General features: G+C 37.4%; 2 protein-coding genes and 1 long non-coding RNA gene across 4 annotated transcripts; 1 reads left to right on the top strand and 2 right to left on the bottom strand.

Moving 5' to 3' along the window:
- Window positions 1-3,185: 3,185 nt before the first annotated feature.
- LOC113676325 (cytochrome P450 3A4) lies at window positions 3,186-7,703 on the bottom strand. The gene is made up of 5 exons (XM_027192973.2): window positions 7,262-7,703; window positions 6,866-7,071; window positions 6,115-6,400; window positions 5,081-5,384; window positions 3,186-4,385 (listed from the first exon to the last, which is right to left on the bottom strand). The coding sequence occupies exons 1-5, from the start codon at window positions 7,598-7,600 to the stop codon at window positions 4,000-4,002; spliced, it is 1,521 nt and encodes a 506-aa protein (XP_027048774.2). The 5' UTR covers window positions 7,601-7,703; the 3' UTR covers window positions 3,186-3,999.
- A 522-nt stretch (window positions 7,704-8,225) lies between these two features.
- LOC113676236 (cytochrome P450 3A30) lies at window positions 8,226-13,230 on the bottom strand. Of its 2 annotated transcripts, XM_089209785.1 has the most exons (6): window positions 12,916-13,230; window positions 12,314-12,838; window positions 11,655-11,860; window positions 10,908-11,196; window positions 10,048-10,351; window positions 8,226-9,255 (listed from the first exon to the last, which is right to left on the bottom strand). In XM_089209785.1, exons 2-6 carry the CDS (start codon window positions 12,650-12,652, stop codon window positions 8,873-8,875), a joined length of 1,521 nt encoding a protein of 506 aa, XP_089065911.1. In that variant the 5' UTR covers window positions 12,653-12,838; window positions 12,916-13,230; the 3' UTR covers window positions 8,226-8,872. The 2 variants fall into 2 exon arrangements, with proteins under 2 accessions (XP_089065911.1, XP_027048669.2); XM_027192868.2 differs by lacking the exon at window positions 12,916-13,230 and having other exon boundaries at window positions 12,314-12,846.
- LOC113676239 (uncharacterized) lies at window positions 12,265-12,863 on the top strand. The gene is made up of 2 exons (XR_003446680.2): window positions 12,265-12,404; window positions 12,758-12,863. It is a non-coding gene; the product is annotated as an uncharacterized LOC113676239 (long non-coding RNA).
- Window positions 13,231-13,576: the final 346 nt, after the last annotated feature.

Genomic DNA, 13,576 nt, shown 5'->3' with positions numbered 1-13,576 from the left:
AATGAATTATATTAATTAATTATAATTTATTTTGTGCCAGTTTACGTCATAAAATTGCCGGAAATTTATTTTTGTCAATATGGCTTCTCCAGCGAAGAAAGTGCGGAAAGCAAATTTTTCACCCGCTGAAATTTCCGTTTTAACGGAAAAATTTGAAGAAAATATGGACATTCTTCAAAGTAAATTTACCAACAGTATAACAAATGCAAAAAAAAAACAAGATTTGGGAAGAAATCTCGGAGGCGGTAAACGCCGTCGGTGTGACAGCAAGATCAACGCAGGAAGTACGAGACAAGTGGAAAAACCTCCAGAGTCACGCAAAAAGAGAATTCAGTTCCTTTAATAGTGAACAGAAGAAGACAGGTGGTGGCCCTGCTCCCCCGAACCCATCAGAAGCCAGTTTAAAAATAATAAACATGTTCAGTGACACATCGTCATTTACTGGGTTACAGGGGTTTGAAACAGGTAAGTTTATAAATGGAAACATTATTGTAATACCTCTCAATGTCCATACCTTGCATAAAATGTATACTTCGCTAGCAAACACGGCAAAGTTTCCGCACAGCCCCATACTTCATTATGCATACAGTCCTTTGTTAGAAGAAAACAATAGCGCAAACAATAGATTACCTTTGGGACTATTCGCTTTGTTTTCAAGAAGTTGAATTTTTTTTTTACTTTTACTCAAACCTTTAAAAAATCGCCGTTTTTTAATTAAAAATTGCGCTTAATCGAGCGCTGATTTAAAATATGTAACAGTCAAATAAAAATTACTATGCTTTATGAAATCTATAAATCAAAACAGCTTAAATTCCGCCTCATATTAGCCTCAAAATTGTTGTTTTTGAAAGCAAACATTCGTAAAACGATGAAAATAACATCGATGCTCACCTTTAAAGTTGTTCATTGTCGTTGTCGTTTTTCCTTTTCTCTTTAACAGTAGAGTTGCTTATTTTTCTCTTTGCTTCCTTTTTCTTCGCCCATCAACACCAACACAACCATACAACAAGTCAGCCATGTTGTGACTTTTATTTTTTAATCTGCCGATTAAGGATTTAATCCACCTAGCGAGCAGGGTTAGATTTAACCCTTGGTTTGATCGAAGGTTAGGAATAATCGGGCTTTGAACAACAGAAACTAATCGGCGACTTAAATTTAATCGGCGATTAGCCTATTTAATCGTGGATTAGCGCTAATCGCAGTTTTGAACAACCGGGCCCTGATTTCACCTCCATGATCGAAGACCTTCAGGTTTACACTACCCAAGAGGGTATAGAAGATATTAAAAATAACTCTCAGGTATGCACTACCCAGGAGGGTAAAGAAGACTATATATAAAGAACTTCGAAATAGAATCATCACTCCACCCACTGCCCAACTGAATTTTAATACTCATTTTGTTAATGATGTCTTAGAATGGAAAGAGATTTACAGCTTGCCATTTCGTACTTCCTTGGATACAAAATCGCGTGAATTCCAGTATAAACTACTTAACAGGTGTCTTATCACAAATTCTTTTTTAAACAAAATTGGTATTATTCCATCCCCGGCGTGTTCCTTTTGTGGCGAAGTGAACGAATCCTTGGAGCACTTTTTTATTTCTTGTCGTCATACTAAGGATTTCTGGGCTGAGGTAATAAAGTGGTTCGATAATCAAGACGTTAAGATAAAACACCTCTCTGAAAAAGATATAATGTTTGGTATTTTAAGGTGCGAAGACGAATTATTAATCAATCATATTTTAATAATTGCCAAACAGTATTTATATTCTTGCCGACAGAACAAATCTCTTCCTTCAATTAAAGTATTAAACCTCAAAATTAAAACGATCCACCAACTCGAGACAATGATCGCAAAATCAAATAATAAGCTAAAAGCTCATAATATGAAATGGGACAAGTACAAAAATTATTAGATGATATAGAATCTCATGTTTGTTGCTGCACTGTACTAGTATTATATTTAGAAGCCGAGAAGAGCTAAGAGGAACTGTGGATTGTGTATGTAGATATATGTACTGTGTCTGTCTGTTTATGTGAATTATGTTTGTTTTATGAAAAATGTATGTAACTTTGAATTAATAAAAATTAATAAAATACAAAAAAAACAAAAAAAAAAAAAAAAAAAGGAGGGTAAAGAGGAGATTTAAAATAACCCCCAGGTATACACTACCCAAAAGGGTATGGAAGATATTAAAAATAACCCTCAGGTATACACTACCCAAGAGGGTAAGGAGGAGATTAAAATTAACCCTCAGGTATACACTACCCAGGAGGGTATGCAAGGGATTAGAAATAACCCTCAGGTATACACTACCCAAAAGGGTATAGAAGATATTAAAAATAACTCTCAGGTATACGCTACCCTGGAGGGTAAAGAAGAGATTAAAAATAACCCTCAGGTATACACTACCCAAGAGGGTAAGTAGGAGATTAAAATTAACCCTCAGGTATACACTACCCGGGAGGTATACCCGTATATTATCTCAGGTATACAGGTACACACTCAGATCACGCCAAGAGATTCCGATCCAAGAATTACCGGTATTGTGTTTTCTTCTTGAAATGTGCGCTTAGGTGAAGTATTAATAACAACGTGTACCTTTAATTTATAATCAAGAGGTTTAAGTAAACCTCTTGATTATAAATTATGAAGTAATGATCAAGTTATGATCTGTCTACAAGGTTTCATGTTTTTTTTCATGTTTTATTGTAGAAATAACTTATTGCCTCCATTGCTTCTCAATCTTTTTGTAACGAATAACCAAATTCACAACTATGGTACCAGAACAGCCAGTAATTATCGAACGCATTTGTGCCGTAAAAATCCCAAGCAATTTACAATTCTCTACCAAGGTCCTAAAATTTGGAACTCTCTTCCTATTTCAGTCACTCGTTCGTCAAATCTTCTTAGTTTTAAGACAAAAATGCAGGAGTTTTTACTTAAAGAATCACTGAATTGGCCTAACTGCACATTCGCAGCTCTTTTTCTTTATTTTATCTATTAATGTAAGTGAGGTGGCTCTCCCATAAGCCCGGTGGCTTCCTGGGTCTCCTCGCCTTCTAGCTATAACCGCTGTAAATAAATCTTTTTGTGTTGTGTAAATAAGGCAAATAAAAAATGATGATGATGATGATGGTTTTCTCTTGCTTGCATCGGAAAGAAAGAAAATTCCTAAGAACACATTTAATGTAACAGCAAGTTTATTTGAATTATTAAAATTAAAGATCTGCGGCAATGAATTCCCCAAGTTTTCTTTTATCAGACGAGCACAGAGTTTTTTTTTGTGGTCTGCTACTGATTGATCCAGCCCCCAATGTCTACATATGATAATTGAATTTACGATTGAAGCGATTCTCACTTTCAGGTTTGGGCCTGAACTTGATAAATTTTGCTCACTTGGAAGGTGATATTTAAAGCAACAATGCCTAGTATAAACTATAACAAAGCCTCTACCGTTTAGTGCATGGTTACTACTGCGAGTTCGGGATGACTTATTACCACTGCGACAGTGTCTACATCTTAGTGAGTGAGTAAGTGAGTGAGTGAGTGAGTGACTCATTTGCATATTGGAGTCTCCATAAAAACTCATTTGCACGAGTTAAAAAGGAGAAAAAAAGGTGATGGAAGTCTTAATGTTTCAGCACTTCTTACTACCAAATCAATAGTCGACCCATAACGTGACATTATACACTTACTGTACGGTCCCGAGAGGAACAATTAGTTTTGTTTTCCCAAGAGAACTCGAGAAACTAGTTTCCTGAGGGACCATACATTAAGTGCTTTGTTATATATTTAGACTTTCCCTTAAACAATCATGTGCTGTTGCATTCGGCTCACGGGCAACATCTGTGCAATTGTATCCCGGTCGGGATACATTTGAATTTGATCAGGGGCACGTGACCAAGAATCAACCAATCACATTGCTTGTTTGTTGAGTAAAGGTCTAGATATATAACAATAGACTGTGTACAGCTCCCTCCACGAAGGTTCACCGTTTCACTTGTTACGAGACTTTACTCGAACGTTGACACCAGAACACGTCAGGGTAGAAGAGATGGTCACTTCAGGCGGAATCTTTGTATCTGGCGCCACTTCAAAGCTGTATTTCTTCAGAATCCTTGCCATCGCCAGCTTCATCTCCATTTGCGCAAACCTCATTCCAATGCAGTTACGTGGTCCGTGACCAAAGGGTAGGTAAGTGTAAGGATTGCGCGACTGCTTGGCTGCAGGTAAGAAGCGATCAGGGTCAAATTTATCTGGATTGGGATAATAACGTGGGTCTCGGTGGATACTGTAAATAGGGACCACAACTGTTAAACCTTCAGCCATCTTGATTCCCTTAATGGTACACTCTTCTGTGCAGGCCCGAGCTGTAATGAATCCTACAAAATAGAAGCAGAGTCACATACAGTAATAATGCTCGTGACCAAATGAATGAGGGGTACAAGTTTGTAAAGAAACTGTGCTACCCCACTAGTGGAGGGTGTTACAAAAATAATTTGGTTTCATCAACTGAGTAGATAACGTAAATAAACCACCGTCAGCAGCTTATAAAGGTGACGTTTTGAACGTTAGCTCTCAGTCAGAGCGAACAGAAATGTCAGTTTTAGAAACCCTTTACGGTGGCCAATTTACATTATCAAGTTTAGAGGGTCAAATAATTTGAAACTGAATCATGCAATCAGGGCCAGACCACAGCACTTTGAGAACTAGTTTGAGTAGTGATAATAAAATAGGAGTGCCAGTAGTATAACAGTAACAGTATGTTGGACATGTATTTCAGCTGGATAACTGATATAAATCAATTGCGATCAATGACTTAAAATTCATTTAATGATCATACCTATTTTCTGTAATGCGAAGGAATGAATAAAGGTTTGCCAAATGGATACTAGGTGCAAATTTCTTATAAATTATTCCATCAACCATAAAACTTTTCCTTTGAATCAGTATACTAAGTGTCTAGCTTGTGAATGCAACCATATTTGCAATTGTCACTTCACTCCAAAACCAATTGCTATCATTATAAACACCATTTTCATTATAATGTTAAATTTGAAAAAACTGTCTCTTATACCTGGAGGGTACATTCTCAGAACTTCAGCTGCCACCATGTCTAGGTATGGCATTTCATGGACTGCATCATAGGACAACATTTGGTTTTCATCTGGCCAAACACTGTCAATCTCTTGTTGTACTTTCTCCTGAATTTCAGGATCAACTGCCAGATGATGGGACATAAAACTTAAGGTGGTGCTAGTGGTTTCATATCCAGCAGCAAGAAAGACAAAGCTTTGAGCAATAATTTCTGCATCTGAGAGCTTCTTGGACTCTGGCAGTGAAGAGTCATCTGCTGCTGAGAGCATTAAATCCAGCATATCCTGCAATAAAAATTGCAATTGAATTCATTGAATTTATGTGACACTCTATGTCTAAATTGCACCTTAAAGATACCAGAAACCAGTGGCAAAAGAAGTGCGATCTAAGAGTAAGAAATTAGCTACCTTACATTTCATGAGAATGATATTGATGAAATTGATAGTGATAATGATAAAAATGCTATCACCATTGCTTCCATGGTGCTATGTCCACTGCAAATAATGATGATGATGATGAGTGCCACCCTGTGATTATAATTATGGTGACAATAGACAATAAAGTATTGACAGTACAGGTAACAGTAAATGTGATGGTAGCTCTGCACTACTGTGTAATCAGCAACACAGAGTAACCACAGTGTCTATGACTATGGGTGAAACAAAGTGATGATTTTGTTGATACTATTTACTTTGGATGGTGATGATGGAGAAAGTGAAAATGATTACAATGTCACATATGTTACTTTCAACATTGCTGATCCTAACAATACGCACGATGTGTGTCAACTATTAACCTAGAAATAGCCTAAATCAATACAGTCTCTGTGGTTCAGAGTAGAGTATCAGAGCTTGCAATCTGAAGGTCTGGTGTTCACTCCTCAGGGGAAATCAAAACTTTTTTGTTGTTCCATACTCATAACAAGACAATAACATCCTCTGCTAATGACAAAAACTGTTTGTAAGATCTAGAATTTGCATTTGAATTTTTTTCAGCCTATATAGAGAATATTACCTTCCTATATGATCTCCCAACACTTCCTTTCTTAGTTTGAACTATTTCCTCTGAGATCCTCAAAAGAGGTGTAAAATTTGACAGGAACAGGGCTGGAATGTTTTCCAATAGTTTCATACCAAATGGTAACAAGGTTACACCCCCCAAAATAATTTTTTGAAAAGTAGTTTGTGACATGGTCAGTTTAGCTGCATTCAGAACTGGATCATCTGGATTATTTTGCGCATCCACTTGAAAACCAAAAACAGAGGAAAGAATGACTTCCATTGTCAGGCACTGGTGAATTCTAACAAAAAAAAAAAAAAAACTTCTTACTAATGGAACATGAGTGCCCTACTAACTTCTTACTAACTGAGTTTGAGGACCATACTGAAAATATTGGCCAGAGGTCATGGTAGTACAGACTGAGTATAGTGAGGTCTGTTAAAAAAGGACCAAGGACCAGTATTCCCTGGTACAGCTCCAGCAAGCAAAGTTACTATATAGTTCATCACATGGCAGTCAGACCAAACTTGTTGATTGTGAGTTTGCCAGCTTTCCTGAACAAAAAAATACACAGCTTGTGACTGTTTCTGTGGAAACAGTCCATATGGAAAATATCTAGTGGCAACCAATCAGAATGCTCAGGTTTCACTCAGGCCTACCCTGCCAAATATTAATAATGATTATAGCTGTTGTTTTATGAGGTAGGCAGTTTCCATAGTTTAAGGAAGCAAGAACACACAGTACTGCAGCATTTTTGGTTACTTACTTCTGAATATCAACACTCTTTTCCGTATCAGCAAATTCCCCAAGCTTTTTGATCAAATTGTCACAGGATGCATTCATCAATGGAACCATCTGCTTCATTTTGAGAGCGCTGAAAGACGGTGTTAAAGTGTTGCGAATACGTTTCCACTGTTCTTTTTTGGCTTCTGACATCATATAACAAAGAGGTTCAGGTTGTTTAAAAAATTCCTGAAAACAATTAAAAACCAATAAATCAGGAAACTGGAAGGAGTTGTGTATAATTTTAAGCTTTCATTTCAAAGTCGTGTAAGGAACTGACAAAAAAGAAGCAAGAAGGCGAAGTCTTTCTTGGAGAGATGTTTAAAATACTATTTATTTAGAAATAAGCTGACACTCCAAGATCGTGCGGGGAACTTACGGGGCGATCGGCGAAGGAAGCGAAGTCTTTCACGAAAAGATCCCTCAGCAGGTCAGGATCGCTGACAACAATACTGCTCATGTTGCCCAAGATAAACATGGAGAACACATCGCCATATTTCTTGTAATACTCGTCAATCTGAAGATGCATTGACCCCCTGTGCTTTATAGCATCCAGCGAATGCCCGATGAACGGCAGAGGAGTCGGTCCTTTAGGATAAACAGCTTTTAGCGTCCGATATGGGACAATAAAGTACAAATAAACCAACAGAATGGATGAGGCGATTAAAATCGTTGGCCAGTGCTCAAGAAATTGCTCGGCAAAGTTTAAAATGGACATTTTCGTAGTAAAGCTTGCGAAGCTTTCTGTTTAGACCTAAAATCTCCTTGTTTACATTCAGTCTCACCTTCAAATGTTTATTGCCCAACCCCCTCTGGAATGTACGTCGCGTAAGAATACACCAAAATTTCTCTGTAATTTTGGGCTGGGAGGGTTGATCATTCGTGGCCAGAAATATTCACGTAGTCTTGTAAGTCCGTACAGTACCATTCAGATTTAATCAACAAAAATTCCATGTCGATCTTGCAAGAGGTGCTCTAGATGATCTTTTGAGGCTTAATTAGGGGTTACTGGGATATGAGATGTTTGGTTAAAACATTTAAGCGATACAGGATACTCGAGGAAAAAGTTAACGGGGATACTGGCCCCCATGAACTTCCTCCCACCCAAATGGAGTCTCATTTTTAAACTGCTCAATATGCTCTAAAGGATTGTCATAGCAGATGAAAGGATCATTTCACGGTTTCATCCAAATATTAAAGACACGATATTTACAGTTTCTCCCTGTTTTACTTAGAAGTAAAATGATAGTTACCTCATTTAAACAAAATATGGAACTCTTCAAACAGACCTATTTGGCCACCATTCCAGTGCACCCATCAACCAACCAGATGAATGGCCACAATACCCTGAGCTTCTTCTTTATTTCTCTTGTCATATTCAAAATATTGTCAGTATCTAAATTCAAGCACATGTTGTGTAATGGTAGACTATTGACTACAACAACAGCAATGTTTTTTCAAGTTTTAGGTTGGATTCTTTTTTCCTCAGACTATCTAAGGTCACCTGGTATTCTGACATTGCGAGGTTTAGTGTTAAAAATTTATTTGAGTAGCTAGAAGAAATAAACGCTGTTATGATATCTCTTAGTTAGTATGTGTGTTATGATTGGTCAATTTAGTGGGCCATACTTCACTTACTTACTTACTTACTGATTACTTACTTACAATTACATGTTTTCCCCACACTATAAGTTACATAACCTTGTCTTTCTGCTTGGATCTGTGGACCATGTGCATTGCACTTGGGCTATAAATCAGAGTGGAAAAACTTGGTCTGTAACTTAAAGTATGGACCTTGAACTCAATAAGAAAGAGCTATACATCTTGCAACTTTGATCTTCCTATTTACTACTAGAAAAGGAAAAATGTAATAGATTACGCTAACAACAGCAAGCTTTGCCCTGAATCAGTTCTTTAATGTAAGTCAATTATCATCAGCACAAGAAGTGTTGAAAGACTTAAGACAACAGTTTTCCTAAGCATTTTCCCTTTACTTTCGTGAAGTTATTCTAACATTAACACCAGAACATGACAACGTAGATGCAACAAAAACATCAGGAGGAATCTTTGTATCTGCCGCTACTTCCAGACGATATTTCTTCAACATTCTTGCCAGCACCATCTTCATTTCCATTTGCGCAAACCTCATTCCAATACAATTGTGAGGTCCATGACCAAAAGGCATGTAGGAGTAAGGATTAATGGATTGTTTGGCTGCAGGTGAGAAGCGCTCCGGATCAAATTCATCAGGGTCTGGATAAATGGATGGGTCTCGCTGAATGCTGTACACTGGTATTATGACTATTAAACCTTCAGGTATTTTGACTCCTTTAAGAACACATGCTTTTGTACAGACACGGACTATGACAAATCCTAAAGAAGAAAAAAAAAACCTTCAACTATTTACCTCCAAAAATAAGCCAATATAATCAAGCATTTCAAGGCTTCCATATCCTGGAAGGACATTTGAGCTGTGAGGGAAATTAAGTTTTGAGTGGTTCTTTGCCATGGAAACTCCCTTGTCTCTTAACACCCCTTAAAATAATGCATGTAGATTTATGCCTTCCAAGGCAAGCAAGGGTGTGGCAAAGGAGATCCTCATGTGTGAGGCTCAGTGAGCCCTTCATTGTTAGGACCAAGTGTCAATTAAAAATAATAATAAAGATAATAATAATAATAATAATAATAATAATAATAGCAATAATAATTATAATTATAATAGTGATAAAAAACCTGGAAGGCTCCTGGGTGGCCAGAGAATGGTGGAGTAAGAATTCACCTACCAGAGTTTTCACCTAGACACCCCCGGCAGAACATAAAAAATAACCTAAAAGAAAAGACAACCATCTGCTCTTGAGTCTTCTAGCCCTCATCCCCAGAGCCTATCCTTTTTTTTTCCTGCAGCATAAAGTGACAAAAGCATTGCTATTACCCGTGAATGAATGGCTTAAGTCCACCATAGCCTAACCCTGCCATTTCATTTTGCATGCTAGTAGTTATGCCCCTGAGTGAAGAGACACTTTGACAGTTAAGTATCCTGACCAGGGCTCAAACCCAGACCTCTCCCAGCCCAGCCCAGCATGCTATCAACCAGGCCACTGCCCCTCCCACATAAGGGTTCATGTACACTGCTGGTTTCAGTGAAATACGACTTGTCTTTGATACCTGGAGGGTACATTCTCAAACTTTCAGCCAAGACCATGTCCAGGTATGGCATTTCATGGACTGTTTCATAGGACAACATTTGGTTTTCATCTGGCCAAACACTGTCAATCTCTTGTTGCAGTTTATCCTGAATTTCAGGATTTATGGCTAGATGATGGGAAACAAAACTTAAAGTGGTGCTGGTGGTTTCATATCCTGCAGCAAGAAAGACAAGGCTTTGTGCTATGACTTCCATGTCTGAGAGCTTCTTTGTTTCTGGTACTGAAGGGTCATCTGAGGCTGCCAGCATCAAATCAAGCATGTCCTATAAAATGTAAGCATTATAAGTAAAATTATATGCAATTGCTAAATTTTCAGTGTTGGTGAAAAAATTACAGCAAAAAAATGAACTAGAGTAAATGGAGTGATTTTCTAGTTAAAGGGTGGTTCTTAAAAGAACTGTTGACAGTTAATCCTTTAACTCTCATGAGTGACCAAGACAGAATTTCTCCTTACAATATCAATACAATTTCAAGCAGACAAGTGATGAGAATGAATATAGGAGAAAAGAAGTGTCAATTAGGGGATAATTATTAGTTGATCCAATACAAAATTCTCTTAACTAACATGAAAAGAATTGTATGGTAAACAGCAAAGAGAATCACTAAGATGATCTCACACTTGAACAACCTGAGCACAATAAGTCAATATCAGTATACAAGACAAGTTGTTTGTCCTTCTGGTCTGGTTTGTGAAAACTACTCAGACAGTTTTGATCTAGGCTTCTCTTTGGCTAGGTTTTAAAGACACAACACCCAAAAAATTAGAGCGTCTATCCTTTAATTACCTAATTACATAAAGTAAAACCAACAGAATGCTACCTTCCTAGTGCTAGAGTTTCCACCACTCTCTCTTTTGGTGTGAACTATTTCTTCTGTAATGTTCAGGAGAGGAATATTATTTGACATCCACAAACTTGGTATCTTCTCCATGATCTTTGCCCCAAATGGCATTGTAGATAGAAATGTCAGCAGAATTTTCTGAGAAGTTGACTGGTTCATTGCTTTCTTAGCTGCTTTAAGAACAGGATCATCAGGATTGTTCTGTGAGTTCACTTGAAAACCAAATGCAGCAGAAACGATAGCATCCATTGTTAAACACTGGTGAAGTCTACAGGAAAAAGATAGGTACAAGTTACCAATCTGTATATCATGAGAGGTGTGTGTCATGTTGTTTACTGAATATCTCAAGCTATAATTTTTGAAGCATCATATCTTAATGGCAAAGGGGTTTGCTTTGCTGGAGGATTATTGTCTGTACTGCAGCATAATTGCATCTAGCACACTTATGTTTATTTTTTAAAGCCTATTTCTGAATATATTGCAAGCCCTTTGTCTGATAAAATTGGTTGCATTTATTTTTGGTAGATATAACTTATTTTTAAGATGTATTTTTAGGCAGATGTATTTTGCAGATGAGGAGCTACCTTGTGAAAATGTTGAATAAATGTAGAAAAGTATATTTCCCCACAAAAACACCCTTTTAAAGCAAATATAATTACATTACATTGACAAGTGTCAAAAAGCTATTTAAAAATTTTAATTTTTGGTAAATATTTCTGTACTTACTTCTTAATGTCAACACTTTCCTCTTTATCAGCAAATTCACCAAGCTTTTTGATCAAATTGTCACAACAAATATTCATCAAGGGCACAATCTGTTTCATCTTCAAAGCACTGAAAGCTGGTGACAAAGTGTTACGAATACGTTTCCACTTGTCTTTGGTAGCAATTGTCAACATGCTGTTCAGAGGTTCAGGTAGCTTAAAAAATACCTTTAAATGATAAAAAGAATCCTAACTATCAGTTAAGTGAGAGAATTCAGTCAACATTGACATCCACATGTAGCTCAGGCAGGATGCATGTGTAAGTTTTGGGTAGATGGGTGTCCACCTCTCCAAATCATACCCCATTCTTAAATTATTTTAGAGATATGGTTCTGTCCATTTCTAATATCCAACTCTAAAAAGTTTTGACAATGTCAGCAATTTTGTCAAAGCATATTCTCCTGAAAAAATTTATTTTCCCTGCCACACCCCATCCGAACTTAATTTTAAAGTGCTGACTGTGCAATTAAGCACTTGACATCTGACCAAAATGCAAAGGTGAACGCCTTCTACTACATCAAAGACTCAAGGCTGACAAAAAGAAAAAAAACAGCACATTAACAAAAGACAGTCGGTGGCGATTGCCGTAATTGATAAAAGGTTTATGTATGTTGAGCTTACCGGGCGATCAGCAAAAGAGCCAAACTCTTTGACGAAAATGTCTCTCAGCATTTCTGGGTCCGAGATTATTATGCATGGTTTGCTGCCAAAGGTAAGCATGGAGTATACTTGGCCGTATTTTTTGCAATATTCGTCCATTTGCTGATGTACCAATCCCTTGTGTTTTACAGTATCCCACAAATGACCGATAAACGGTAACGGGATGGGTCCCTTGGGGTAAATAGCTCTAGCCGCCCGATATGGCACAATCCAGTAAAAATAAACCGAAAATATGGCAGAAGCAATTAAAATTGTCTGCCAATGCACAAGAAGCGGTTCTAAAAGGTCTAACAATGCCATTGCAACTGCAATAAAACTCGATCTGACGAGGACTCGCTTCTAATCCAACTACAGTTTCTTAGCTGCTCAGTTTCCCAAGTCAGCATTTCTTCCTTCTCTTCCCAGACTCCTGTCCGTTTGGAGGATTGCACCACTGATTGTAAATGGACTCAATATCAAGTGTAATATTCCCTCCGACACGACACTCTATGAATAAATTAATTTAAACTCATCTTCAGTTACATATATCACTTACTGTGTTTTAGACCTTGAAGATAACTTACCGTAGTTATTCGGTTATAAGGCGCACTCGGCTGTAAGACGCACCCCCAATTCGGCAACTTCATTATTGCATGTTTTCAAACTTAGAAAATCGCTAAAATACTTGGTTATAAGGCGCACCGTTGTTTGGGGAGTAAAGATCGGTCAAGTTTATTGTAAATTCTTTCATAAACTTACAAAAAAGCGAAAAAGTCGCGTATTGATTTTAGTTTACCGTTAATCAACAAAAGCAGAATTGTCGCACACGCGAACACGCACACAAACAAAGGCCTTGATTAAACAAGATGTACCGCCGAGAATGCAGGTCTCAGTGCACTAAAAAGGCTGAAAGGATGAAGGTATTTACCTCTTCGCTTGTTTATTTTCGTTTCGTTTTGTGACGTATCAAATTACTAAGCACGTGCTCTCGAGCACGTATCACATCTATGCAAATTTGACTTCGCTTGTCTTTTCAGAACCACCATATTCATAAAAGTCAATGTGTGTGTCATTTTATTTGCTTGAAATCGTACCAGTAACTGTGATAAAAAAAAATTGTTTCGGGAAAATCTTCGCCTATAAGACGCACCCAAACTTTGGCGGTAATTTTTAGTAGAAATTAGGAATTTCTTGAAAAAAACGGTGCGCCTTATAACCGAATAACTACGGTAGTAACAAAAAATG

Source organism: Pocillopora damicornis, chromosome 6 (assembly GCF_964200805.1).
Source record: "Pocillopora damicornis chromosome 6, jaPocDami1.2, whole genome shotgun sequence".
Classification (NCBI taxonomy): domain Eukaryota; kingdom Metazoa; phylum Cnidaria; class Anthozoa; order Scleractinia; family Pocilloporidae; genus Pocillopora; species Pocillopora damicornis.
This window is presented reverse-complemented; position numbering and strand designations above follow the sequence as displayed.

Bases quoted from the DNA above. Each gene is read 5' to 3' on its own strand.
- LOC113676325 (XM_027192973.2), bottom strand. From the start codon at position 7,600: ATGTCCATTTTAAACTTTGCCGAGCAATTTCTTGAGCACTGGCCAACG. The intron at 7,072-7,261 runs GTAAGTTCCCCG...AATTGTTTTCAG, and splicing joins CTTCCTTCGCCGATCGCCCC to GAATTTTTTAAACAACCTGA. The intron at 6,401-6,865 runs GTAAGTAACCAA...TTTTTTTGTTAG, and splicing joins AAGAGTGTTGATATTCAGAA to AATTCACCAGTGCCTGACAA.
- LOC113676236 (XM_089209785.1), bottom strand. From the start codon at position 12,652: ATGGCATTGTTAGACCTTTTAGAACCGCTTCTTGTGCATTGGCAGACA. The intron at 11,197-11,654 runs GTAAGTACAGAA...TTTTTCCTGTAG, and splicing joins GAAAGTGTTGACATTAAGAA to ACTTCACCAGTGTTTAACAA. The intron at 10,352-10,907 runs GTAGCATTCTGT...TACATTTTATAG, and splicing joins GAAACTCTAGCACTAGGAAG to GACATGCTTGATTTGATGCT.